This window comes from Takifugu flavidus, chromosome 9 (genome assembly GCF_003711565.1).
Source record: "Takifugu flavidus isolate HTHZ2018 chromosome 9, ASM371156v2, whole genome shotgun sequence".
Classification (NCBI taxonomy): domain Eukaryota; kingdom Metazoa; phylum Chordata; class Actinopteri; order Tetraodontiformes; family Tetraodontidae; genus Takifugu; species Takifugu flavidus.
Genome location: NC_079528.1, coordinates 10,686,841 through 10,714,494, shown reverse-complemented (window position 1 = coordinate 10,714,494; position 27,654 = coordinate 10,686,841). Strand labels below are relative to the sequence as shown.

At 43.9% G+C, this 27,654-nt stretch overlaps 5 protein-coding genes across 13 annotated transcripts; 3 read left to right on the top strand and 2 right to left on the bottom strand.

Annotated features, from left to right (window-relative positions):
- Positions 1 to 1,203: 1,203 nt before the first annotated feature.
- On the bottom strand, positions 1,204 to 8,426 carry slc43a3b (solute carrier family 43 member 3b). Of its 3 annotated transcripts, none has more exons than XM_057043226.1 (13): positions 8,136 to 8,426; positions 7,800 to 7,993; positions 7,546 to 7,675; positions 5,877 to 5,923; positions 5,657 to 5,733; positions 5,189 to 5,281; positions 4,963 to 5,102; positions 4,545 to 4,657; positions 4,051 to 4,194; positions 3,257 to 3,364; positions 2,714 to 2,900; positions 2,446 to 2,569; positions 1,204 to 2,370 (listed from the first exon to the last, which is right to left on the bottom strand). In XM_057043226.1, exons 2-13 carry the CDS (start codon positions 7,984 to 7,986, stop codon positions 2,260 to 2,262), a joined length of 1,461 nt encoding a protein of 486 aa, XP_056899206.1. In that variant the 5' UTR covers positions 7,987 to 7,993; positions 8,136 to 8,426; the 3' UTR covers positions 1,204 to 2,259. The 3 variants fall into 3 exon arrangements, with proteins under 3 accessions (XP_056899206.1, XP_056899207.1, XP_056899208.1); XM_057043227.1 differs by having other exon boundaries at positions 7,800 to 8,048; positions 8,136 to 8,407; XM_057043228.1 differs by having other exon boundaries at positions 7,800 to 8,020; positions 8,136 to 8,407.
- Positions 8,427 to 12,677: 4,251 nt separating this feature from the next.
- LOC130531289 (BCL-6 corepressor-like protein 1) lies at positions 12,678 to 14,206 on the top strand. Of its 2 annotated transcripts, none has more exons than XM_057043231.1 (4): positions 12,678 to 12,781; positions 12,880 to 12,935; positions 13,009 to 13,508; positions 13,656 to 14,206. In XM_057043231.1, exons 1-3 carry the CDS (start codon positions 12,756 to 12,758, stop codon positions 13,482 to 13,484), a joined length of 558 nt encoding a protein of 185 aa, XP_056899211.1. In that variant the 5' UTR covers positions 12,678 to 12,755; the 3' UTR covers positions 13,485 to 13,508; positions 13,656 to 14,206. The 2 variants fall into 2 exon arrangements, with proteins under 2 accessions (XP_056899211.1, XP_056899212.1); XM_057043232.1 differs by having other exon boundaries at positions 13,584 to 14,206.
- Positions 14,207 to 15,485: 1,279 nt separating this feature from the next.
- On the bottom strand, positions 15,486 to 16,961 carry LOC130531760 (basic proline-rich protein-like). Of its 6 annotated transcripts, none has more exons than XM_057043882.1 (5): positions 16,873 to 16,959; positions 16,723 to 16,778; positions 16,479 to 16,648; positions 16,193 to 16,283; positions 15,486 to 16,117 (listed from the first exon to the last, which is right to left on the bottom strand). In XM_057043882.1, the coding sequence occupies exons 1-5, from the start codon at positions 16,896 to 16,898 to the stop codon at positions 15,711 to 15,713; spliced, it is 750 nt and encodes a 249-aa protein (XP_056899862.1). In that variant the 5' UTR covers positions 16,899 to 16,959; the 3' UTR covers positions 15,486 to 15,710. The 6 variants fall into 6 exon arrangements, with proteins under 6 accessions (XP_056899862.1, XP_056899860.1, XP_056899864.1 ...); XM_057043880.1 differs by having other exon boundaries at positions 16,193 to 16,303; positions 16,487 to 16,648; XM_057043884.1 differs by having other exon boundaries at positions 15,486 to 16,045; positions 16,873 to 16,958.
- A 1,312-nt stretch (positions 16,962 to 18,273) lies between these two features.
- On the top strand, positions 18,274 to 21,471 carry smtnl1 (smoothelin-like 1). Its single transcript, XM_057043874.1, has 5 exons — positions 18,274 to 18,530; positions 19,509 to 20,041; positions 20,113 to 20,227; positions 20,315 to 20,466; positions 20,932 to 21,471. Exons 1-5 carry the CDS (start codon positions 18,462 to 18,464, stop codon positions 21,248 to 21,250), a joined length of 1,188 nt encoding a protein of 395 aa, XP_056899854.1. The 5' UTR covers positions 18,274 to 18,461; the 3' UTR covers positions 21,251 to 21,471.
- Positions 21,472 to 22,710: 1,239 nt separating this feature from the next.
- On the top strand, positions 22,711 to 27,547 carry LOC130531056 (zinc finger protein 629-like). Its single transcript, XM_057042782.1, has 4 exons — positions 22,711 to 23,330; positions 24,457 to 24,551; positions 24,638 to 24,713; positions 26,448 to 27,547. The coding sequence occupies exons 1-4, from the start codon at positions 23,036 to 23,038 to the stop codon at positions 27,206 to 27,208; spliced, it is 1,227 nt and encodes a 408-aa protein (XP_056898762.1). The 5' UTR covers positions 22,711 to 23,035; the 3' UTR covers positions 27,209 to 27,547.
- Positions 27,548 to 27,654: the final 107 nt, after the last annotated feature.

Below are 27,654 nucleotides of genomic sequence, written 5' to 3'. Positions count from 1 at the left end.
TCGTCAAAATTTGTAAACTTGTTTTTTAACATTCTTGTTTCAGCCTATGAATCCACTTTTGTAAAGTTTCTGTAAAGTACAGAACTGTCAAACACACAGTGTGTTGATCAGATATCGGAGTTCTGCGAGAGGAGCGTAAGACAGAAAATGGGCCGAGAACTGTTCCCTGTGGGTCTCCTTAGATCACCCCTGCTCAGAGCGGAGGGGTTGCAGAAGGGGCTGTTAAAGTTTCGGTGCTCACTGGTCCATCACGGGACGCACACCAGTCGCTTACACACTCTCACCTCTTGCCCAGTCCTGCAGAATGGTTTTTGGGCTGTGGGAGGAAACTAGAGAGCGTGCACTGCATGTTCCAAAAAATAGGCTCACTTGTCTTGAAGAGCAACTCAAACTCCCCGTAAAGAGCTGGAATGTTGGAAAATGAAGAAGTCAAGCAAAAAGCTCCCATCCTGATGGAAAAAAAGGTCAGCAGATTTCCCAGCAGCTCACATTTGAAAAGGGTCATTATAGCGCACCCCTCCAGTCCTCAATGCGTCAAATCGTCTTGTCTGTTTCTAATTCTGCCGTATCATTTTTTAAAATTATTTCTGAATGAAATCGTTGAAATGCTGAGATTGTGATCATCAATGACGCAGAGCCAAAGAAAGAACTGTCACCACACACACACACACACGCACGCACACACACAGACAGACAGACAGACACACACACACACACACACACACACACACACACACACACACACACACACACACACACACACACACACACAGACACACACACACAGAGCGCAACAGATTTTAGGGGGGATCTATCAGATTTTTCTGGGCTCAGTGTTGTCACACAGCAGATGTGCGGAGAACTTGACAGGGGCTGTTGTGGGGGAGTGTCCATTACATAAACCCAGTTAATAGCCCCCCCCCCACCACCACCACCCACCATCACCAGACCCATTCCTCCCCATGTGAAAACCTCTCTGCTGCCATGGAACAGCATAGCAACTCCGAGCGCGTCTGGAAAGACGTCAGACCGTCGCCGTCGTCCTCCTCCAGGTTTTATAAAAAGATTGTAGAATGATTTTAATACTGATGACGAGGGGCATTCATCAGATGTATAATTAAAAAAAACAAAAACAACGCAGAACCTTCACGACATCTGCAATGTTGCGGTCAGACCACATTAAAACCACACCAATCAAGAAACTTTGGAAAAAAGCTTTTTATTTCTTTTATATAATATAGTTGTATATTCTGTCTGATTTAGCTGCACATCTTCAACACCTTAAAAAAGGCAGTTCTTTGTACATGCACAATTTCCCCCACGACAGCATAAGAAACTATTGATTAAACACTGTTTCCTTGTAAATGTAAACACGTTACTGAATGGTTATTTTTAAAAATTCCACATGTCCCTTTATACTAAAAAGACAAATCTGAATCCTGTGATCTCAAGAGCACCCAGCACCTCCGAAGAGTGGACGCACTATAAACTGAGCCAGCAGGTGGCAGAGTGGTGTAAAGTGTACATCTTGGCACATTCGCATTTGCAGTTTCGACTCCCTGCATTACTCATCCTTCACTTATTTTGACGTAAGATCAAGTATAATTTGTTTCTTACACTGCGTCCTGCTGTCGGTTATAGACATATTGCATAAAGTTGTCATTCTGGTGCACAATGAAAAAAACCAAGTGAGGAATACACAATTATAAAGAAGCACAGAGGCCAATGAAAAGTTGCCAAAGTATTTCTGCAGACATCTGCCATACATTCACTCCCAGTGTTTGAGCTCAGCTAGTTGCAACTGTGCGCACACTTAAAAGGCAGATATCAATCATGCCATTTGGATGAGGTGGGGGCAAATAACAGGCTGTTTCCCTTAAAAATACTCTCACTAACAAATGAAAAACATGTATAACACAGCCCTGAAGGATAAAAAAAAGGGTACTAAAAGCCATATTAAAGGCAATCTAAGCAGATAATGAAATTAATTTTGTTTTTCTGAGGATTATCCACGGTAGCCTGAGGGCAAAAAGCGGTTAATTATTACGGACATGCTCCATTTGTCTCTTGCTAAGCTCCAGCCGTGTGGTGAATAAGGATTCTGTGACATATAATCACTTGAATGCATTGCTTGACAGCATGAAATGCATTACAGGCTCCTTATGTTTCTTTTCAATGAGGATTTGTGGTTTGTTTGTGTGTGTGTGCAGCCAAAGCAGCTTCAGCAATCCTGTATGAATCAGTTTCATGTGACAGAATTCAATAGGAGCCGCTGGCCCCTCGCTGGGAAGAGAGTTTTCGACAGTGCAGGTAGACATAGAGGGGATGGATGAAGGCCAACAGGCTGACCAAGGTGAGAGCGATGTTCACCTACAGACACGACGGAAGAGGTGGTGAAACAGGTGATGACTGTAATAAAGGAGAGATGGGCGTAGTTTTACTCACATATAAGGGGTCTCCGTTTAGAGCTCCTTTCACCAGAGCAAAGCAGGGATACTGGAGCAGGGCAAAGACCGCAGACAGAGCCAGGACCATCCCGTACAGCTTCCCAAAGTGGCATGATGGGAAGCTGCGTGCACAGACGGTAGGAAGTGATGAGAACCCAAGAAAATAAAGTCAACGAACGCCTGTTTGATTTTGCAGTATTGTCACTTTACATTCATTTGTCTTGAGCTCCAAGGCCCAGAAAAACCCAACAAAATCCAATACTCACGCCACGCTGATGAAGGCCGCGTTACCGCCGTAGAGGAAGGAGCGGTTGATCACCTGCAGGATAAAGGTGAGGTACTGGAGTGGCAGGTACGCCGTGGTGGCGCACACTGAGAAGAACACACACTGCAACGCCGTCAAAAAGAGCGACAGGACGGAGGCTCGCAGGTCGGCCTCCCGCTCGCTCTCACCTGCGAACACACACTCACGCTGTGCTTATTCTGCATTTGCAAACAATAAGCAAACATTTACATTTACAATGTTGAATGATCCTCTGGCACATATGTATTTATTTATTTTTCCTCTGAAAAGAATTGGGCTCTCAACTTTCACAACGGCCAATTTTAACCGCTATTTTAGCTTCAGTATCCATCTAAGTGGACAATTTGCTCATCATCAGAGCCTCTAACCTCAGTAGATTTCACTAAAAATCTTTGTTCTGACCCGTTGGCTGTCCAGCTCTTATCTCCAAACAAGCTAAAGAGCTTTTTGTTGCAGTTTTCATTGTCAAATCAAACACACAAAAAAGCTACTTTATTCTGTTTACCTGCAGCTCGTGGTTTTCCCTTGTGACGGTCCATGATGAGGCCGTTCCAGGGAGCGCAGAGGACGCCACAGAGTTGTGTGATAGCAAAAGCATTGGTGTAGCGACTCACTGTGGGAACACGAGCACAGAGAGGCTAGACAAAGGGAAAGAATCCAACAACTCAGCCAAGAACATTGTGTAACAGATGAGGAGGCAAGCTATAAATCATTTGATTCAGTGCAGATTTAAAACATAAGGGATTGTGGTAAATTTCTTCTGATGGTAGTCGAGAGGTGCTGATGAGGAAGGAATCTTCGCAGACACCGTCTTGGTTATAAGAGATGTTTATCAGGTATCTATCAGACACTGCAGTTTGCCCGAGGGAGGTTTTGTGGTCCGAATGGTGAAGATCTCCAAAGCGTTTACTTCGATAGCCCCTTCTTATACAGTCGAGTAAACACATTCTTCTCTGATGACCTCATAACACAATATAGCAAACCAAATGGCATAGAGTCCAGTTATTTTCAAAGAGGAAAGGAGGAGGATAGCCTCATGGAGCACGTCCAAATTAGAAGAACAATCAGGAGCCGGAGCACATCCTCATTAGGAGTTTCTTATACAGGAAAACAAACAAGACATCTATCACAAGCTAATGACAAGACAAAAGAGCAGGAAACACGTGGAGCAGGTGTGAGATGGTGCTAAGCTAGCTGAAAAATAAGTTGAGGTCTTATAAAAGTCCAGGCTTGCAGAAAATAGATACACAGGCTTCAGATACTACAGGATCTTCTCTCTCTGTTTGTGTGTGTGTTTACCAAGGGATGGGTCTCCTTTCGTCAGGTGCTGCAACATGGGGTTGAGGGTACCGATGAAGAAATAATGCCTGAGCTGCATCACCGACAGCCACACCATATGCCAGAGGAAGAACCAGGACAGAAAACACTGACGAAAACTCTTGACTGCAGAAGAAGAGGGGAAACAAATGACACAATATTACATAATTCCGTTGACTCTCACTCAGTTAACTCCATAACTCCATTAACTCCATGTTAATCTGAACAATCTGCATTCAAACACACACTTGTACTTTCGGCTTTGTAAGGACTTTCATAGCTGTAATACATTCTCTAGCCCCTCACCTACAGTTGAACCAACACAACTAACCCCCTAGCTCAGTTTATCTTAAAACCAAGGTCTGGGTAACCTTCGAACATTGTAAGGACCAGACAAAATGTCCCCACTTCTCAAAAATGCATATTTAATACATTAGCACATACCAGAACGCACACATCCACACACACATACACACCTTGTGTCTGAGGGACACTCCTGTTGAGCGGTGTTTCCTCCAGTCCATCCTCTGTGCTGGATTTTTCTGCTCTGTTTTCTATATTCCGAGTCTGAGATTTACCACAAGTTATCCTGGCAACAGCAAATGGACAGGCTTCTGTTGTATAGGGGTTCGATTCACAGCTGCACTCTTTGGTCAAGTAAAGTTTCAGTTGTCGAGGCAAACAAACAAACCACACCTGCGGCACTTCCAATGAACACAAAATAATCTAAAAATCAGCCAAGCGTGCCATCCCGCACCGTTGTGAGGACACGCTCACTGTCAGTCAGGAATTTCCATCATTCAAAGCAGATTTTAACAGATCAGATTCAAATACAAACATACAATCTGCAATGAAAAGGTCGATCTGGGATGTGCTGTTTGTTGGAGTTCATACCCGTATGTGTAGTCGTCGGGCAGTGGGTAGGGGATGAATTTCTTGGGCAGCAGGAAGAAGGTCCTGAGCAGGTGGATGACGCCGCAGGCGGAGAGAAAGAGGAAAGAAGCACGGAGGGAGATGCCAGACTCGTATAACAACTGCAGGGGGAAGCAAAGGGGGGTGCAGGCCTTGAATGACGAGGCTGCACCTCACATTTGGCTCGCTGAGGCGGATCGCTGCTCACCTTGATGACCAGCAGGAGGGCCGAGGAAGAATCAAAGGCGCCGTTGTAGAGGGTGATGATGGTGGAGCGACGTGAGCCAAAGAGGTTTCCTACCTGCAGGAAGAGAAAAGAGGAATGTTCCACAGTTCCATGGGGAGGGGGTTTCTAAACATCTGTTTAGAAAGTGGTGTTGACACACACACACACCCAAACACACACACACATGCACGCACACACACACACACACACACACACACACACACACACACACACACAGATTTTAACCAGAACAGTAGAGAAGAACAGTGACCAAGGAAACAAGCCAGATGAGATAAACCAGGACCAGAAACTGGGCTCAGTGGGCAGAAAAAAAAATCCTAAATGTATGACAACCCAGGCTACCATAGTAACATCAGTATGCCAAACATTGCTTGTTTCCCAAATAGTGTCTGTAAAGTTTTTATTGCGGCTGTGACGTGTGAACCACACCTGCATGTTGGTGATCAGAAACATGATGCCACCCACTGCCAAGAAGGACAGGGCTGGGAAAAGCAGGTTGGACAGGGCTGATGCAAAAACAAACAGAAGAGAAATGAGTTCCCACAATGGCAACATCTGCCTTTCAGAGAGAGAGAGAGAGAGAGAGAGAAAGAGAGAGAGAGAGAGAGAGAGAGAGAGAGAGAGAGAGAGAGGAAGTTGTGTTTTTCACCTGGGTTTCCAAAGGCCAACATCAGTGTCGCCGTGGTGTAGAACGATCTGATGGAGAGAGAGGGAAAAAACACCTTATTAGTTCACACGCATAAAAGCACAATGTTCAGTGAACCTTGGGATGACCTTTAATTCTATTGAACACTCTCTTCATCTCTATAAGCCCTCGAATATTTGCCGTCTTGCGTTTCATCCGCCCTGTCTTGGCTGAAACATATGGACGGCATTAGCATCTGTTATTGGGGATTAAGAAATATTCAGGATTGCCAGCTGGGCAGGAATGCGTGTGTTATGTCTGTTAGGAGTCCGAGGTGATAAAAAAAGCACTTGTTTAAGTAAAAGGAACATTTCAACATTCCTCCATCCTGTGGCGATATCAGGCCTGAGCCCGTGGGTGGTTAAAAACATTGTTTTTGCCGGTGGCACAGACAACAAACCTGTTATATGCTGCATTAGCTGAGAGTACACAAGGCTTGGGCTGAATAAACTAACAGTCCCCTGCATTAAAATCAAGGAGAATTTGCAAATAAGCTATAAACATTCTTCCTGTCAAACCTTCTAAGAAAGCATGTGAGGTCATGCTACGAGGAAATAACCCAGCTAGACTGAAATCCAGGCTAGTTTATCAGTCAGGGACAGAAAGCCTCACGGCTCAACTCCCTTCAGCAGCCGCAGAACCGTTGACGGGGGTTAACAGATCTGTTTCTACTGAGATACACATTACGCTGCTGCACTGGAATTATTATTTCTCCGCCTTTGATCCTCTCCCCGACTATGAAATTTCACCTCCGTCAATCTTTTTGTTCTTTTTTATTGAATTATTTCTTCGATTTGTACTTTTTGATTTCTACGCTGAGGACCACCAAACCAAATGAATAGAAGAATATACAGTATATGCTCAGACTTCAGCCTGTGCAGTGTAGCGCTTGTCTCGGTGCTTTCAGAAACCGGTGGACATTGTAGTGATTTCTTATTTAACATATACGTCTAAGAAGACACCCCGGCTCAGGGCAGGGGAGCTGCTTTCTTTTGGGCCCCTATAGATCTGCCTCTGACCTTTAGTGAGAACGGGTTTGTGTTTTCTATAGGTGCTGATGCTGCCCAGAGGCTCTCCACTAGTATTTCAAGCAGGCAAACATTCTTTGTATTAAAACAAACCCTGGAGCTTAAATATTTGTGTCTTTGATAAAGCACCCGTACTTAAAAGATAGTTTAGGGCTCAATGGAGCAGACATGACAGGAACCGTCTATTTTTAAAACGTGATATAGCCAGTAGAAATAAAAAAAACAAAACAAAACTTGACCATTGTCTTGTTGCCCGTGGCTCAGTTTCATGTTCAGAAACTACGTAAAAAATTACAGATGAGTTAACAAGGAACCAAGTTTGGACTGCTCAACACCAGAAACTGGGGTTTAAGCTCCACGTTTCTCACAGACCCACCAGCCTTCTTCTTTAAACACTTCTCAGAAATCTGTGTATTTAAAGGAAAAAATCTTGCCGACCTTTTGGGTCAAGAACCCATGTGTGTTTGAGGTTTTCGTACTACATTTATTACAACAATTCTTTATAATATGAGCTACTAAACATTGTTTCTCTGGTTGTTTCAGTCAGCACATTCGTCAAACCCGGGCGCCTCTGTACGTTCTGTCAGTGTAAATGCTGCACTCACACTGCACAGAAGCGGGTCACCATGGTGCCAAAGTGGTCGAAGAGGAACCCACTGAGTAGAGTCATAAAGTTGTTCATAAAGGAGGCGGTGGTGAACACCAGAGAGAACTGTTCATCTTGGTGGCTGCAGTCTGAGACACAGACAGGAAAAACAAGTCGCGGAAGAGCTTCAGTCCAGTTCTGGAATCTTTTAGAGATGTTGGACGGCGCACAGCTACTCTGGGAGGGGGGATGATGTGAGGTGCTGAAACTCACCCAAGACCTGGGTTCCGTTGCTTTCTGTTGTGTTGACGCACAGAGAGCTGAAGTAGTTCTCTGACTTGAGGACAAAGACCAGTGAAGCCCACCCGAACACAGCTCCAGCGAAACACAGGCACTCCACCAGACCCGTGGCGAAGGTGAGGCAGCGCTGCACGCTCAGGTTGTTGCCAAACAGCACCATGGTTCCCCTGGCTCACACACACGGAAGATCAAACCTGCACATTTAAAACCGACACTTCTCAACTGGTGAAAAGGAAACACAGCGGAACTCCTGCAAACATCTGGATGCAATGATTCCTTCCTGACTCCAGTGGTGACGCTCATACTCACAGCTCAGCGTCTGACGGTATTCCTCAGTGCGCCTCTCTGCTCTTTCCTGCTACTTTCATTTATATAGACCCGTTCTTCCTTCCTGTTCCTCTACAGCGCTCTTTCCTTCTCTTTCTCTCTCTCTTTTTGTCTCTCTCTCTCTCTCACACACACACACACACGCTCCTCCCTGGCTGCTTTTCCTTTCAATTTCTTGGATCTGCAGACAAGATCTTCCGGCTCTCCGTGTAGTAGCTGTTCAGGGTAAACACATGCTACCTTTCTGAAGCCTGACAGCAGGGTGGAAATTTGGCAAACATGGACTCTGGTTAGATCAGATTCAGCAAAATTCATGTGACCCAAAAAAGAGGTGTGTAAATGTGGTTGTGCATGTTATAAATGGGTCTCCAAGAACAAGAGCCCCCTTTGGGAGCAATAGCGCATGACTTCCCATAAGAACAACATTTTTTTTCCTCCTTTCTCACCCACATATAGTCTTCAGTTGGAGATTTGTGGTGGAATCAGTTCTAGTATTTTAACTATGACACAAATTCTGAGGATAAAACGCCCATAAAAGCCCATAGAAGCACATATTTTTTTCATTGAAGAAAGACACCGCAAAGTTCTCAACATTTTTTGGTCACTTCTAGAATTAACTGGAACCCATCTAAATTTAGCATGTAGCTGAAACTGTTATTTAATTGCATTTTGAGGCAAAATATTAAATATCAAAGGGTGAAAAATGACCGAGGCAGTAAGTAGAGCTGGGCCCTGAGTCACGGCCTCGAGGAAAGCAGATATACTAGCTGATATTAGCAAATAACACTCTTGTCTTAATCCAGGAAGCTCCAACCGTCACTCTGAATAACCGAAAAGTCAGCCGTAACCTTATCAAGACTGTTATCACAGCCCATTATTCACTCACTGCTGCCACTGATGGTGGTGCTAGTGGTGGTCTTGGTGATCAAGAGGTCAGTCAACAGTATCCTCTGGTGCAGTGCGGGGCCTTTGTTTCTTTCATGATTGATTATTCCCTCTGTTTTGTCAGAATAATATGACTGTGTGTGCTTCAGTCCCATGTTGTGTGGTGACATCCTCGTGGTTTTCAGCATTTGTGCTTCAATAAAAAAAGAAAAAAAAACCTCACACATGCATCCACAAGTGTACAGCCTCTTCTGTCATAATCTGAGTTTATGGGGAAATTCTGCATCCTCGGGATAAAGCCCCGTAAACAGAATGTAAATCACAGCATTGGTATGAACATTGTGCCTCTTCTGATCCGGCGATGCTTAAATCTACTGTTGTTGTTTAATTAATATCAAAGTTATATAGGGCCAAAAAGCAACATGATCTAATGTAGTTATACTAGTTGTATGGAATGCTGCTCCTCTGATCTGGAGCTCATATTTAGTGACATTAGACACATTTCCTACATCATGAGAGAGCTGGACAATAAGCTGGACTATAAGGGGAGGGAGTTATAATTTGTTTATACTTTCAGGTATATCATAATTTCCATTTAGAATAGCGATTAGACTAAATCCTATGTTAGCTCAGCTCAGCTCTCGATACATCAAAACTACACTGATCGATCCATCGCACCGCTTCAAAAAAGAGTGTCAATAATTCACAAAACTCTTCTTTCCATCTGATGCAAATGATCACAATTGTGATCCCAAAGCCCATTACATCACTGCGTCTAAAGTCAGCCATGAAGGGTTATCTTCAAATGCAGCAGGTTGGGTAGAATCTCAGCCAGGTGAATGGCTCACTCAGGCCCAGTCACTTAATGTCCTGACCTGAACACCTTTAACGGAACCATTATATGGGTTAACATCCAGTTATCACTTTTTGTGCTAAGTTAACACCTCAAAACCACCAAAACCTTTTATATATTAGTGGCTAAATGCTCCAGACATCAATAATCATCAGTCAAACTCAATGTCAAACTACCCCCATGAGCTCTATTGATACAATAGTGCACTTTATACGGGTTCATACACATGACTGCTGGCACGTGTGTGTAAAAATGCCAACTGCAGCACAATCGTTTGGGTGGTCACATGCCAGCATCTGTCATAATGTTTGAAAGTGTTGGATGAGTAGTGAAAGATCACAACATCTCTTTCTTCATCTCTCTCTCTGCTTCTTCTTTCTAAAAATACTGAGCAAAAAAAGAATGAGGAATTTGTCAGAGCAGCATTTCCTATCATTGTGATTGCGATTGAACGTCTGGTGATCAAACACCAAATTAAGGTCACGTGGCAGGAAGATAACCGTCCTGATGTTTTTCTCGTGTTGAAATGAAAATTTCTACAAAATGCGGCACTGGCAGAAAAAGATGCAACAGTTTGAACAAGTTCTACTGGAAATGATGGCGTGGATCCAGTGTTATTTCAGTCTACTGGATGTCATTTGTGCAATAAAAATCAAAAAGGCTTGAAATCTTGTTATTTGGAATTAAACAACCTGTTCAACCACATTTAAATTGTGGGAATTTCAAATGATTAAGGTAAATCTTACGAGGCTTCCCTGCAGAATAAGGGAAACAGGTAACTTCCAAAGGTCATAAAACTTTTGCTGTTTGGTTAAGAAAAAAAACCCAAATCATTGAAATGAAAACATTTCGAAGCTTCCAGCTCATATTCACTGACAAAGCAATTGATGAGGGTCAAAAGGCTAAATAATGATGTAAACAGTGTGCTCCTGTCTCCTGATGATCACTGTGGAATAGCTGGAACATACTTCAACATTTTGTGAAAGACAATAGAGGCATTCATTACAGTGGGGAAAAATCTGTGACAGAAATATACAGGCCTAATAGCTGTTGTTCTTTATTACATATTTATTTACTGCAAGACTCTTCAAATGTGCAATGGAATCACTAATGAATATTTCAAAATACCTGATGAAGTCTCTCGACAAAATAACACAATAACCAGGAGAGGTTATGATCTAAATTTACTGACTTTCATGACAGGATGTGTACTGTTCGAGATGTGATGTTTCCAACAGTGTTTCCATCCACACATTGTTCCTCCTATAAGGTGAAGTATGGATTGGGGGGGGGGGGGGGGTCTGTTTCTGTACGTACTGACTGTAAATATCCATCTATAAATTATATTTAGCTGTATCTGATAACGGATTGAAACGAGTGAAAAAATATGACACCTGTTTATTCTCCTGCATTGAGAATCAGTAAGCGTTGGTGCTCCCTGTCCAGGTACGGGAGGCTGACTCCATCTCTACTTTCAAGATCAGACTTAAAACCTTCCTCTTTGAAAAAGCTTATTGTTACTAATTCTGTAGTTCCAGTTACTATCAGACAGACAAATTATCATACTTAGGGGGTCGTCTAATCAGTAGGTTAACATCTTAGTTATGCTGTTATAGGCCGAGGCTGCCGGGGTCGTATGTGTTTCTGTGCTCTGTGAACATCCTCTCCTCTCCTCTCCTCTCCTCTCCTCTCCTCTCCTCTCCTCTCTCTCTCCTCTCCTCTCTACCCAGCCCCCCATCAGCAGGAGGGTCCCCCTACATGAGCCTGGTCCTGCTCAAGGTTTTTTCCTGTTAAAGGGGAGTTTTTCCTTGCCACTGTTGCTTGTCTGGGGTCAGGTTAGCTGGGATTCTGGAAAGCGCCTTGAAACAATTTTGATTGTAAAAGACGCTATATAAATAAAGATTGATTTAATTTGATGACGATTTGATTTTATTGCTTCTGCCTTCTGACGCCATCTAGCGACCAATTACCAGAAAGACACTGGATCGCTGAACCCCAGGGCTGTATTTGAAAGGCGGGAGTCCAGGGCTGTGTCCTGAGAGAACATAGCAGTTACCGTTGCAAGGGAGGGAAGGGTGGGGTGTCGAAAGTGGAGGATGATTCCTGACTTGGCCGATTTGACCCAAAGTTGCTTAAATGCATTGCTGGGTCTTCCCAGGCTGAACACCAAATCATGCATTTTGACCCAAATGGTGAAAATAAGTGTCATTGTTTCCTTATCAAAGATGAGAATGGTTATGCAGGTAAACATATATGTATGTTGTTACTATCAATTATTTTGTTTCAGTAATCAGGTTTATAAATGGAGCTTACTCATGCTAATTTCCTGGTTGAATAATTTTATTTTAAATTAAATTCCAATTTTAGGATTATGCTGCTTAGATCTGAAACTGGACATGTGTCAGTAGCTCAAAGGGACATTTCAGTGCTAAAAAGTGTCTGTAGATAAATAAACTGAGTCTAAATGTGAAACCAGAGCCCTTGACGTGGAGTTGAACGTACAACTGATCTGGGGTCAGATGTGATCCCATTGCACCACAAGGCCAACAGACATTCACCAAGATGTTCCCAAAACTGATGTGGAAATCCTAAATACTGGTTACAAGAGCACATGGTTGTCAAAGCAACCGTTGTCTGAGTGTCTGTGACCATAATGCAATCAGGTACACTGACATTGTGCCACTGAAGATCATTCTGGAGGGTCTAGATGTGCTCCTTGAGCTTCCTGCAGCTGTTGATGAGGTTTGGCTCATTAACCAGCAGCTGTTCATCATTAACACATTAACCTCTGATTGGTGGCTGCTGGACCAGACAACAATTTAAACGCTGTACCTTTGCTGGGTGTTGCAGTGTTGGTCATCATCATGGCGGCTACACTAGTTCTCTCAGGGTAAGTTTTGTTTTTTCTTTTTTTTTTTTAAATTTAGAAATTATAGACTGTAGCTTAAGCTCCTGGTGAACATTAATCATTTACTCCTACTGTTTTAGGGTTTGCCTCTTTGCTCTGCTGATTGGGGACATATGCTGTGTCCCTGTCCAGAAAGGTATGAGCCCTTCAGTGTTAAGTAGCATTGGGACACTTTGTAATTGGATTTACCATCTTGTTCTGTATTGCAGGCAATGATCCTGCTGCATACGATGATAGCTACAGACATGCTGCTCCGAGTTACGACCCCCAGCCTGGCCCGCGTTCTGGCCCCGGTTACGGCCCCCAGCTGGCCCCGGTTACGGCCCCCAGCCTGGCCCCGGTTACGGCCCCCAGCCTGGCCCTGGTTACGGCCCTGGTTTCGGCCCCCAGTCTGGCCAAGGTTTGGCCCCCCCGGTGGCTCCCCAGTCTGGTCCTGGTTACGGCCCCGAGCCTGGTCCGCGTTCTGGCCCCGAGCCTGGCCCCGAGCCTGGTCCGCGTTCTGGCCCTGGTTTCGGCCCCCAGCCTGGCCCTGGTTTCGGCCCCCAGCCTGGCCCTGGTTACGGCCCTGGTTTTGGCCCCCAGTCTGGCCAAGGTTTGGCCCCCCCGGTGGCTCCCCAGTCTGGCCATTACCCACTTGGAAGTGTTTCTGAAGGTGGATCTTCACCATACTATTATCCTGAAATGAAGCCTGGATATGATCAACCCAGTGGTAAGACTCTAATTCACACTAGAAACTAGGGTGTAATGTAGAATTGGTTGTAACTATATTTTATTTTCTTTCTAGACTGGTATGTTGAGCCTGCCTGGCCTGGTCCTATGGGTAAGGCTCCGTTGGCACCTGCCGGTGTTGGATCAGAATATATAAGGCCGCCCATACCACAACCAGCGTACCAGGGAGGAGAGCTGACTCATTATGAGGACTCTGCTGAACATGGGTTCTATGAGCGGGAATCAGATGAGCAAGGTCAATTCCCTCATCCTCCCCATATCTTTGCATCCCCTAAAATGGTCTCGTCCAGTATGCCACATCCATTGCCGCCACATCCATTGCTGCCACAGTGGGGTTTCTATCCATACTACTATGACTACAGGTTCATAACAGGCCAGTATCCTCCAGGCACTTACACCCATGCGAGTGCCAACTTTGAACATGGACGTGATGCCTGGCAGGACGTCCACTACCGCCAAGAAGGCATTCCCTTTGAACCTGTTGCAGAGTCGGGAGCCTCTACGTCCTCTGTAGCTTCTCTGCCTGGGAAGGCTCCTGTGGTTTATACTGGACACTGAGCTGCTCCTTGACTCTGCTTCATTCTGACCTGATGGTGGCATCAATCTTCACAGGGGTTCAATGTATGAAATAACATTTGCTTGTCTGAATTCAATAAAACTCAAGATTTGCCTTTACAATTGCATGACTAACTTATCATGGCTTTGCCTTCCACCCTGCATTATTTTCTTACTTCCTGGGTTCTATAGTGGTAAATTGTAATCAAGGGGACTTTTGGGGGTGATTTAATCTTATTGCCTAAATGTGTTGGACCAGACTGTCTCCCTGGGGCTTGGGTTTAATCACTTTTCCAGAGTAAGTGGTATTGCTGTCCCATTTACCTTATGGCATGATGTCACAGCTGATTTTATTAAGTTCCATTTGGGGAGACAAGATGGTGGTGGCAGGAGAGGGTGACAGAGGCCTGTCAGGTGATCATGTTTCTGGACCCCAGCAGCATAACTAAGATGTTAACCTAATGATTAGATGACCCCCCCCCCCCCCCCCCCCCCTCAAAGTATGATAATTTGTCTGTATATGACAGTTACTGGGACTACAGAATTAGTGACAAGCTTTTTCAAAGAGGAAGGTTTTAAGCCTAAAAGTAGAGATGGAGTCAGCCTCCCATACCTGGACAGGGAGCTGGTTCCACAGCAGGGGGGCCTGGTAGCTAAATACTGAGTCACCACCACCTTCTCAAGAATTTTAGAAATAAAAGGACGGTTGGATATCGGCCTATAATTTGCGAGTACGTCCGGATCCAGTGATGGTTTTTCAAGCAACGGCTTAATCACTGCCACGTTGTAGGACCGGGGTACATAATCTGTCACTAGAGAACAATTGATCTGGTCCAGGATAGAGCTGCCTATCACTGGTAAAACATCCTTTATCAGGTGTGTTGGGATGGGATCTAAAAGACACGTGGTGGTCTTGGATTTATGAATTAGCAATGATGCCTCAAAAAAATATATAGGGGTGAAGGAGTTTAAGGGCTCATTGGAGACCCTTTATGTTCCCAGTCAGCACATCTGCTGGACTTCAACATTCCCATCCAGGACGTGGTCTTACAATCTGAGGATCTCATCAATAAGGGTCTGCATGGCTCTTCAAGGCAGTTTCATCCCAAGAGGGTAGGAGCATAAGGCCATATAGTCCAACAAGTTCCTAGAAGCCATGCTGCCAGCTGGAATGCATAAGCATCATATCCTAAAGTTGTTAGGCTGACAGTAAATTTGAAGCTCATTAGTCACATGAGTATCCATTTCAGAGTATTGTGTTAAATGCAGGAGAGCGTGACAAATGTGTGCATTGAGAACTAATCCATTATCAATGTAAGCATTTTGGATTAATGCAGTTTTATGCCATTAAGTTCTTTGGTGAAGCCATGACATTAAACCCCCACCCAGGAATACTCAAGAGTGAAGCCAAAATAGTCAGCTTTTATTGAGTTCAGCAGAATTCAGACAAGCAAATGTTATTTCATACATTGAACCCCTGTGAAGATTGATGCCACCATCAGGTCAGAATGAAGCAGAGTCAAGGAGCAGCTCAGTGTCCAGTATAAACCACAGGAGCCTTCCCAGGCAGAGAAGCTACAGAGGACGTAGAGGCTCCCGACTCTGCAACAGGTTCAAAGGGAATGCCTTATTGGCGGTAGTGGACGTCCTGCCAGGCATCACGTCCATGTTCAAAGTTGGCACTCGCATGGGTGTAAGTGCCTGGAGGATACTGGCCTGTTATGAACCTGTAGTCATAGTAGTATGGATAGAAACCCCACTGTGGCAGCACTGGACGTGGCGGCAATGGATGTGGCATACTGGACGAGACCATTTTAGGGGATGCAAAGATATGGGGAGGATGAGGGAATTGACCTTGCTCATCTGATTCCCGCTCATAGAACCCATGTTCAGCAGAGTCCTCATAATGAGTCAGCTCTCCTCCCTGGTACGCTGGTTGTGGTATGGGCGGCCTTATATATTCTGATCCAACACCGGCAGGTGCCAACGGAGCCTTACCCATAGGACCAGGCCAGGCAGGCTCAACATACCAGTCTAGAAAGAAAATAAAATATAGTTACAACCAATTCTACATTACACCCTAGTTTCTAGTGTGAATTAGAGTCTTACCACTGGGTTGATCATATCCAGGCTTCATTTCAGGATAATAGTATGGTGAAGATCCACCTTCAGAAACACTTCCAAGTGGGTAATGGCCAGACTGGGGAGCCACCGGGGGGGGGCCAAAACCTGGCCAGACGGGGGGGCCGAAACCAGGGCCGTAACCAGGGCCAGGCTGGGGGCCGTAACCAGGGCCAGGCCGCGGACCAGGCTCGGGGCCAGGCTCGGGGCCAGAACGCGGACCAGGCTCGGGGCCAGGCTCGGGGCCGTAACCAGGGCCAGACTGGGGAGCCACCGGGGGGGCCAAACCTTGGCCAGACTGGGGGCCGAAACCGGGGCCAGGCTGGGGGCCGAAACCAGGGCCAGGCTGGGGGCCGAAACCGGGGCCAGAACGCGGGCCAGGCTGGGGGTCGTAACTCGGAGCAGCATGTCTGTAGCTATCATCGTATGCAGCAGGATCATTGCCTGCAATACAGAACAAGATGGTAAATCCAATTACAAAGTGTCCCAATGCTACTTAACCACTGAAGGGCTCATACCTTTCTGGACAGGGACACAGCATATGTCTCCAATCAGCAGAGCAAAGAGGCAAACCCTAAAACAGTAGGAGTAAATGATTAATGTTCACCAGGAGCTTAAGCTACAGTCTATAATTTCTAAATTTAAAAAAAAAAAAAAACAAAACTTACCCTGAGAGAACTAGTGTAGCCGCCATGATGATGACCAACACTGCAACACCCAGCAAAGGTACAGCGTTTAAATTGTTGTCTGGTCCAGCAGCCACCAATCAGAGGTTAATGTGTTAATGATGAACAGCTGCTGGTTAATGAGCCAAACCTCATCAACAGCTGCAGGAAGCTCAAGGAGCACATCTAGACCCTCCAGAATGATCTTCAGTGGCACAATGTCAGTGTACCTGATTGCATTATGGTCACAGACACTCAGACAACGGTTGCTTTGACAACCATGTGCTCTTGTAACCAGTATTTAGGATTTCCACATCAGTTTTGGGAACATCTTGGTGAATGTCTGTTGGCCTTGTGGTGCAATGGGATCACATCTGACCCCAGATTGGATGTTTGTGCGTTCAACTCCACGTCAAGGGCTCTGGTTTCACATTTAGACTCAATTTATTTATCTACAGACACTTTTTAGCAATGAATTTTTTTTTTCAAAAATTTACCACTCAAAAATTTAATGAAAGAGTGGACAAGTAAAGGAAAAGAAAGTAGCCTTTAATTGAAAATACTGAGGAATACCAGCAAGGTAAATTATTACGTTGGAAAAAATGAACAACACTAATTTCTGAAGAAGAAATTAATTTTCCTTTGCTGAAAACAGTATAGGAGTCTTTTTCTAGTAACATCCACACTGCAGCAGATGCATGGCTGTACTTCAATGGTCGGCCTGTGAGGGAGGAGGCAGATCAGATACACAAGAAGGTGTTGGCATATTTATAGACTCAAGACTCCAACAGAAGGGAGGAGGAAAAGAATGGGAATGGGGAAGAGATGCAGTTGAATTAAAGAGTTATTTTAGACCCACCAGTTAGTTGTAGCGAACAGATTCTTTGGATATTGCATAATGTCGACCAATCACACGAATTGTATGGTCTTATAAGCTAAATGTGAGAGTTTGTTTACTTATCTTTTTCCTGATTGCATCTTAGGGATTAATTTTTTTGATGATTTATATTTATTCCACGTTGGGCTGTTAATTTAATACAAACTATTAAAAGATAGATGAACAGATGATTCTTTTTAAAAATGTGCAGTAAATTACAGTCTAATTTGTGCCTTTACAGATGCTAAACTATGTGTTGCATCACAGTTTATATAAGAACATAAGTTTTATTCATTGACCCTTTGGCATTGTACCAATTAAGTATTTAACACACACACACACACACACACACACACACACACACACACACACACACACACACACTCTACACTGTCTGTTTGTGTGTACAGCCATGGTTTCCACAACAGGCGCAGCTGTCTATTCCATTGCACTGCGTCCATGTCAGTATGACTCTATTTCAGGAGCCTGTGTTGTTCAAAAGGTCAGATAAAGTAAGCGTAGGAATCCTCACAAAGCAGGGGGTGGGGGTGTCAAGTGAACAGGGTTAAAGGCGGATATCCACAAACCAGCGGGCACATCTCAAACACCAGACAGGGAGAAACGTCGAATAGGGGGTCCTAACGCTGACCAAGGAGTTTATTGATTCAGAAAAGAACCTGATTTGGACTATTGGACAGACGGCCAGGTGTTGAGGATGGATGTAGAATCACAGAAGATGTCAGAGCCAGACCGAACCAGTCAGACCGATACCAACAACAACCAGGTTTGTGGGCACTTTGTGGCCTGTTTTAATACATTTCTGCATCACATACCAGACGTCTGTAGAACTGGTGCTACTGTTAAGGAGTATTTGTGGTGATGGCAGGTGTGCTTGGACAGCAGAAGTTGGCTGCACCTGTTTGTGCTCCTGGCTGTAGGAACAGAGAAAAACACATGTGCTATGCAAAGTGCTGCACACAATCACACTCTCTGAAGTTTCACCAGGTTGAAGGGATTCTTAACTGTAAAGCATTTAGGAAAACTGCTTTCTGCCCCTGTGTGTGTCCAGTTTAATACTGATAATCTGACATTTGCTGTCAGTATCACCGGTGCAAGGATCATCAGCGATGCAGCCACTGAAGACCAGAGGATGCCAAATGTTCTGAGTTTTGTTGAAATTCTCTCCCATTCTGGCTTAATCCTGCACATTCAAAAGCTCAATAGTTTACAGTGTATTACATTCCTAAATTGGCATGCATGTTAAATGGGAGCTAGCATGGAAGACGTCTTGTCTAAAGAGTGAAAGACGGCCCTGAAAACGACACCGTCAGCACAGCGTACGTTACAAATCCCGCGTATTCCCCTGTCTCTGTAGCATGACAGGTGCTGGCTTTTGAAACCGAGAAACAATCTAATCATTTTCCTCTATTAGATCCTGAGACTCAGACGCTTGCGATTTCCAATATCAATTAGAAAACTGAGCCAGTTAATTATGTAATTTGAATAAGGTTAGTTGAATCCGTGTTTCAGAAAAATGGCTGTAATTTGTTCATCTTAATCGCAGACTGACTAAAGATGGGTCAATCAACAGCTCTCCGTACATTACACAAACTAAAATCTCTCCTATTTAATGTAAATATCAATCAATTCATCAAACTCTCATTATAATATTTAACCTAATGCTCAAGTAGACTCTTGCATGTATGCAGGATTTGTCAGCCTCTGTATATTGATTACAAATGTTCTGTTGCTCTTAATCCAGGCTACTGAGCAAGAGCCAGTGGACTGTAAAGATGGAGGTAGAGATCCTTTGGCAGGGGAGAACGAAGAAGATCAGGGCACAGCAGAAAAGGAGACCAGCAGGGTGGATGCACCAGAACAGGACACCGTGGCTGGAGACGAGCCCCAGCCGGCACCAACACATGCTGGAGATGGTGAGGAAGTCGATACAGATAAACTGTCCACTGAGGCTGATGTGAAGGAGAAAAAAGATGAAGGGAAGAAGCTGGAAGCAGCAAAGAAATGTGACCACGCCGAGGAAAACACGGAGAAAGTGCAACTGAAACCAGAGGCTCAGGAAAAAGATGAGAGCGAAAAGGGAGGTGGGCAGCAAAGGCAAAATGGCGGAGAAAAGGTCAAAGACAAGCCTCAGCTTGCAGGGGCAGAAAAACAAGGGAAGACAAAAAAGAAGAGTGGCCCTCCCTCAGCTGTGTCTCGACCAAGAACTTCGGCACGTGCGATTAGATCTTCTGCTAAGAAGGACATCATTGCCAAGTTCCAGCAAGGAGCACCCGAGTAAGTCGCTGTACCTGGTGTAGCAAAACATTTGGCGTGTGGGTGTAAAGGAGGAATATTTCCCCTTGCAGGACACCCATTCCCAGAAACTTCAAGCTCCAGAGGTCCACCACAGCTGCAGCCACCGGGGCTTCGATCAAACAGAAGATTCTTCACTGGTGTCAGAACAAAACCCGCAACTACAAGGTCAGTGAGAAGAGAGCAGCAAACAAACACCTTGCAGCTTCTCTCCGTCTCTCCCCAGTGACGTCTTTCTGTCTTTTGGCCTTTCAGGGAGTCAGCATAGAAAACTTCTCATCGTCCTGGAGTGATGGGATGGCCTTCTGTGCTCTGGTCCATCGGTTCTTTCCTGATGCTTTTGATTTTAGTTCATTAGTTCCAAAGGAAAGGGAGAAGAACTTCACCCTGGCCTTCCAAACTGCAGAGTATAAAATATTTCAATGGATTTCTTTTTTCCACTTTTGGTTCATTTTCTCCTTTGCTCGATAACCAGAAATATAAGACCGCTGAGGTCATTAAATATTGAAATAAGTAATTTTTTTGTCTTACAGCTAAATTTTTTGTTTTACAGGTTTAATAGTAATATTTTTAATAGTGTAGAGCTCAAGTCATGGCACTCTTTTACAATCTTACCGACACATTTCCCTCTCTGTCCCAAACGACCACCTCCTTACCCTCTAACTTTTATACAGTATTTAACTTTTTTATGTCACTATTCCACAATAACCAGTTCAGTTTTCAATCACAGCTCTGTTTATGAGGCCACATTGCTCATCAGTGCACTATAATACCATCCATACCTGAAAAAGTACTCTAGCAAAAGCACAATGGCCTAAAATGTCATGTCATGTACAGTATTATATTCTAATTCTGGTTGATCTCTGCCCCAGGTCTCTGGCTGACTGCTACCCTCTGTTGGAAGTGGGTGACATGCTGATGATGGGGAACAACCCTGACCCCATGTGTGTGTTCACATACGTCCAGGCCCTCTGCCACAGTCTCTGCAAAATAGAAAAAGAGAGGAAGGACAAAGAAAATGGAGAGAAAGACAAAGCTGCCGAAGGAGGTGAGAAAGAAGATGGAGAGTCCGAGGAGACGACAGAGTGTCAAGAGGACATAGGGAATGACACAGAGACTGGGGGAACTGCTGATGAAGAAAATGTGCTGATGGGCTGTGAGACGGAGGCACAAAAAGGACAAGAGTCCTAAAAAAAATAAAATAAAATTCAAATAAGAAAAGACCAAAATAATTGTGGATGATGAGTCTTAGTTTCGAATAACATTTGCAACAGCAAAGAGGGAGAACCAGCCTCGTGTGAGCGCTGGTGATATGATGTTTATGCTTGAGTGAGTGTACTGTCACTACTGGTTTTTCACTACTGTGTGGATTTATATTATCCTTTTGGGCACATAAAGCAGAATCAGAAATATTCAGCTCCAGTTTCTTTTTGTGACAACTATTCAACTGTCGTTAGTGTCTTGGCGGCGTACAACAACATGTTTGTTTTTTTTGAACGCTCATCGGTGACGGGACACTGGAGCCGCCCCCACTTTGTAAGAGTTAAAGGCTTCATGCTATGCAGGCCCAGGCAGCACTAAGACATGCGAACAGAAACTGCTAGAGACAAAACTGTGGCTCAGTTGGAAAGGTAACAGACAGGGGAAGTATGGAGGGTGATTCAATGACGGTTGAAGATAGTAGAGAGTGGAGTTATTCCCCTTTGACTGACAATGGATGTCAGCACAGACAATAAGGCAGAGCTACTGATGGAAAATATATTTGTTAAAATGCGTTGCTCCAATCATTTGTTGGAGGAGGGAAAGAGGGTCAGAGACAGAACTAAAGCATAATATAGAGAAGTATTATGGTGGAAAATGAATTTCATTGGCCTTAAAAATGTTCCTTTTACTGTAGTTTTGCTGAAGATGGAGCCAAATAAGACTGGTCTAACTGCTCCAGGAGGAGAAGAAATTTGATTTTTTAGAATTAAAAAAATTTAAAGGAAGAAGTCTTGGGAAGATGCTGGCGTGGCACAACAAAATGTTTGAGAAAGAGAAAATCCTAAACAGCTGGAAAGTGTTGGAAAGATCAGTTTGTTATAATATAAAAACTTGGTTTAGAAAAGGAGGACAAACTGTGGATCCAAATGTAGACAGTTTAAGAGAGTTGGACCGCAAAATTTTCACGTTTGTCACTGCCGATCCAGACTTTAAGAAGAAAAATGCCAATTTCAAAATGTATTTAGCAAATAGAATCAATTCAAGATTCAAATATTACAGAGCTCCGGGCCAGTTCAAAACCCTACAATAACAAAGTCAACTGTCAGGGCATGAAGTCCGACAACCTAACTATCCCTTGACCCAGTCTTTCATAGAAACACATAGGCAAATTATTGATGCTGATCCAGTCCGATGTTGTCTTCTGAATGGATAACCGCATCTTCTTCTTCCAGTTCCATTGGATGCTGGCACAGTTCTTGTTCTCCGTTGTTTCCCAGATAGCCAGGTCAAAGTTCACATTCTTCTTGCAGAGGATAGTATCAACACCACTAAACTATGCTGTCCAGTTTTATGAAGGGTCTTTAACACGTTCAGCCTGACTGCCTCCACTGATTACAATGATCTAAACAACAATCATATCAAGGGAGGGTCAACTGACTACTTATCTTTACTACACTTGCTAGGAGGGGTCAACTGACTGCTCTTCGTTTTTACTCTTGCTAATGATTATATTATCCCTAACTTCTAAACTAACTGTAACAGAAAACAGAAACATATACAAAAAAGAAAACACAATTATCTTCAAGAGGGAGGAAAGATATTCCGAAAGGCCCGACCTCTACTGGATTATTAAAGGAATTTAAGGCGGAAGTAGTGAGGAAGATGACCTGAAGGTGGCAGTAATGCAACTTCGCGGACGCCAACTGCCCTTAAAATACAAACAGAAGAAGCTGAAGACGCTTCAAGCTAACAGTAGTGTTGGTTGGGTGAAACATGTCAACAGACATGCGGCCGGGAAGCGTTGACCTGGAAACTCAGCTTCTGTCCATAATGGACGTGTTGGTGAAAACGGCGGTGACGGAAATCAGACAGCTCTTCTCGGAGAACTCGGCGTCTCTGTGCGTACAACTGTCCCAGAGCCTGAGGGACAACGAAACCCTGAGGACGAGGATGAGCATCATGAGAAGCGAACTTTTCACTCTTCGGCTACAAAACAGGAACAACCGACCTTCAAGCCGCTTCTCTCATTTAAGGGGAAACGTCACCAAACCGCGAGCGAAGCAGAAAGGTAAAGAATACACTCAAAGGTGCATTCTGAGTGGTGTTTAAATCTGAGTGACTCGACGGGAATCCGCTTCCGCCATTTAACAAAATAAAAGTCTTTAGGAGAAGTCATATTTATGAGATACAAAAGCCGAGACGATGAAATATATAGAATATACTCAAAATAATGACTACGTAAAGTCCTTATTTTGACCGAAAAGGCCATATCAATTAGTCATAATTCACTATAATGAGATCGAATTTATGAGAGGTGGAGCAGTGGGATTGAACCAGACCTCACTTACGGAGTGGAACAGCAGCAATAGGTGGACGATCAACTGGCAACTCTCAATGGTTTTTGTGTTGAGCTTCTGGATTGGTTGCACTGTCCACTATCTCAGAATTTCGACTTTCGTATCTCATAATTGAACATTTTTGTAACTGGTGGAAACGGGCCTCCATATGACTCTCATTATTCCGCAGACCATTTAGTATTTCGCTGATTATATCTGATTATATTATATTGATTGGGAAAAGGGGAGATGTGCCGTAACTTCGATCATCAGAGAGAACTACATAGTCGCCGATGAATGACGTCAACACGGTGCGACTAGGCGTTCTCTGCTCAGAAGTAAAGGAAGAACCTTGGTTTAAACAAAAATGTTATGTCATAATACGCATGTTGCGTGTAACGATACCTATGGTTATCTTGAAATGTAGATTTAGTATGCATCAGTAGAAAAAGAAACACGTGCAATCAGTAAATTAATGTTTCTGTCCATATCAGCCAACATTTATTATTCTCCCACTGTGAAGTTCTGGTTTCAAAGTTCCTCTTGTGGCCTTCGTTGTTCTCTACATTGGTGTGCTCAGCTAAATTTGGAAAGTGAAATGCTTGGCTGGAAATCATACCAGATATGAGTGAACTCCAGTTCTCACATGAAAAAACAGTGAATTAGCACTTTCAGTAAAGCTTTTACTATTGTTTTAGCTAGCTAAGGTCTGTTAGCAAGAAATGTTATGTTACCAAACACTAGTTCTACTCTAGTGTACTCTAATACATAATATTGCATATTACTGACTGCACACCAAATTATAGGACAAAGAAAGAAGACAGGTGATGGGTTTTCTAACATTTTGTTTTTCTCTAGTTTTCATTAAGCTACCAGTGGCAGAAAGTGCTGTGGGGAAAGCAGCCTCTGGGTTTGTACCACGAGAGAATGAACCATCTACTAATCAGACAAGGGTAATTAGTTTTAAGGACATATATTATGATTATTTTATTTTTTTTATTTCTTCAAAATGTTCGTGATAATTTTTATTTTACCACAGCAGGGAGATCCACCGACAGCAGATGTCATCCTGATCAAAGATGAAGATGATATTGAAGGATGTGGAGCAGTTACAGGTGAGAATATGCATATATTTGACTTTGAATGCAGCATCAAGGGATATTTCACATGAAGCCATACTATGAGTGTGGAAACAAATCAGTTTGACTAGTTCTTTGGAGTGGTATTGAATTGTAAAGGGTTTATGTGGAGGTTTCATGTCTGAGACAGTGGTTCAGATTTGATGCAGTCTTTAAATAATTTCAGTAAGAATGTGGTCAAGACATGAATGCATCAAACTTTACCCAAATTCTAAGAAGTATCAAAACGGGAAGGGAACCTGAACAGAACTTGCTGACTGGCAAGTTGAAACTGTGGTGCCCGCAGTTCAGATCGCTCCCCCGACTGATGTGGCCTCAAACAGTATGTAAAATACAAAATAGTGGCTTGGTCTTTCCCGGTACCTCAGCCCTTGTATGGGCCAGGCCCTGGAACTGCTTGTCTCCAATCTCACTGAAGTGTGTAAATGCACCAAATTGAATGAAGCTGAACATGACCCTGACCAAGTGCCAGGGTGAGCCAGTCCAATTTCAGACATTGAGATATTGTAGGACATGGCAGCATGGAAGAGGTGGGTTTAGACTAGGAAGAAGTCAACCCACATGGCATAAGGCAACATCCACTCAGAGGAGAACGCTGGTAAGTTTTGAAGTGTGATGACAGGACACGACGGGTCCCACGACAGCTGGCGATCATCCTCTAAGGAAGGAGAACTATCAACAATGCCCTTCCTCCCCAAAGTCCAGAAAGTTTAACACTGGCCATTTCATATAAGCAGAGCGACTTCCAGCAATAACATATGCTATAGTGGAAGCACATGACGTACTCCGACATGGCATCAGACCGACAAGTGCTTCCTGTTGAGGTTGGATATGCAGAGGTTTTGTTGCCATGTCCACAATCCAGCTTTTGAAGGGGATGGGGGTGAAGACAGACCTTCAGACAAGCCATCAGATGACTGTTGAGGACTGCAGAGAGGCGCAGCAACTTTAATATGGATCCAGAGAAAAGACCCTAACTGGGCTGTGAAGTGACCACCATGGAGGGGGGAGCACAACATTCAGTGACTGTCCATCAGGCTTGTCTGTAAAATGTCTATAAATGGTTCTCATTGTCTCGTGGTATTCCGAGCAAGCATGCATCTGTGCTGAGAAATTGTGAACCACATAGTATCAGGAGAACAGAGCCCATGAAGATGTTTTAGATAGCCAGGCAGACAAACACAGATCTCTGGTCAGATTATAGCTTGTGTGCATCTGTAGGATTTATTTTTTCATGTGAAAGAGGAACATGTCAAATGTTGCAATAGAAATACCCTTTTGTGTTCTCATTGAAGGTGATATGAAGTTGCTCTGATGCTTCTACTGAAGCTTTGCAGTCCACCCTTAATAAACATTTTATTTACCTTATTGAGTGACAAACACTGACATTGAAACATTCAAATATCTGCCACAGTGCTTTGATTGATTTCATAATTTTGTAAAATGGCTCTTTATTTTTGCTAGTTTTTGCCTTCAATCAGACTTAAATAAAACACGTGCGAATTGTAAGACAGATTGGAGCTGTTGCAATAATTGGTCCATCACAGCATGTTTTTGACTATACGTGATCATGTGTAGTAAAGCTGAAATGCTCCCAGTTTGTTTAGGTGCCAATTGCAGATGTCATTGGGTAAATCTGACTATTGTTTTACTCTGACTGGTTCAGGTTCTTCTAGAAGAGACTTTTACCTTTTTTGCCTGTCTTTTTAGGCCAGAAGGACATTGGTCACAAAAGCCAGCAGGTTGATGGTGGTGGTGCTGGATCTCTGGATTTACGGTCCTCCTGTCTACCAGATACTGGTAAAGAGCTGAAAATCCTGAGTGTCCATGGACGTGGGGAAGGCCCTCTGCAGGATATTGAAGATGGCCTCGTCTCTGCCTCTGAACTTACGGACTTTAGCTCTCTGTCTTCTGATCACAATGCCACCCATGAAGGACTCCAGAATTTTCCCAATCAAGTGGAGAATCAATCCACTCAAATGGCACCAGCTGTGGAAGAAATGCCCTTTTTTGGGACTGATAGTCAGATGGGACACCCCAGTTATGTCAGGCAGTTCCTCCAGCACCCAGACATCTTAACATCGGGTGTCCCCCAAGGTCTCGACTGCAGCTCCAGCAGCAGGCACTTCCTCAGTCCTGAAGACATGATCACCCACGGGGCAGCTCACATGAGCAGGAACCCCTGCATATGTCCATATTGTGGGAAGTCATTTATCAAAAAGTCCTCGCTGAACATTCACCTGCGCATTCACACGGGGGAGAAGCCGTACGCCTGCATGCAGTGTGGGAAACGCTTCACGCACAGTGGCAGCCTGAAGATCCATCTGAGGACTCACTCTGGAGAGAAACCCTATACCTGCAGACAGTGCTCCGCCAGGTTCGGAGACCTGAGCAACCTGCGCCGGCATGTGGTCACACATGGCACTTCTGGAGAGTATCAAAGACAAAATGTATTATTTGATCACATTTGAGTGTTTACTGGTAAATTTTACTCAAGCATTTATTATGTATATGTTTTAATGTTAAAGGTGCAGTAACAATTGTCTTTTTTAAGGGATTGCTTCCTTTTAGTCTATTTTACACATAATCTACCTCTGTTGTGCCTATTGCAGGCATTCTTTATATTACTTTTGACTTCTTGCATATAATAAAAAATTATTTTGTACGGTTTCTCTAGTTTTGTCAATTGGAGTGAAGTTGTAAATAGTTTCTATCAAAATCTGATAGTTCCTTGTCCTTTTTATTTCCTCTAGGATACACTCTTGTCCCTCTCCCCAACAATAAATGGCAACTCAAAGTTCCTTATTCTCTCCAGGCTAAAGTTTGATTCTGTGTGACTCCTAGTTGGACAGGTTACAATTTTATCATCCTTTCATAATTTTACATAAACTGACAAAAACCAGGCGATACACCCGAG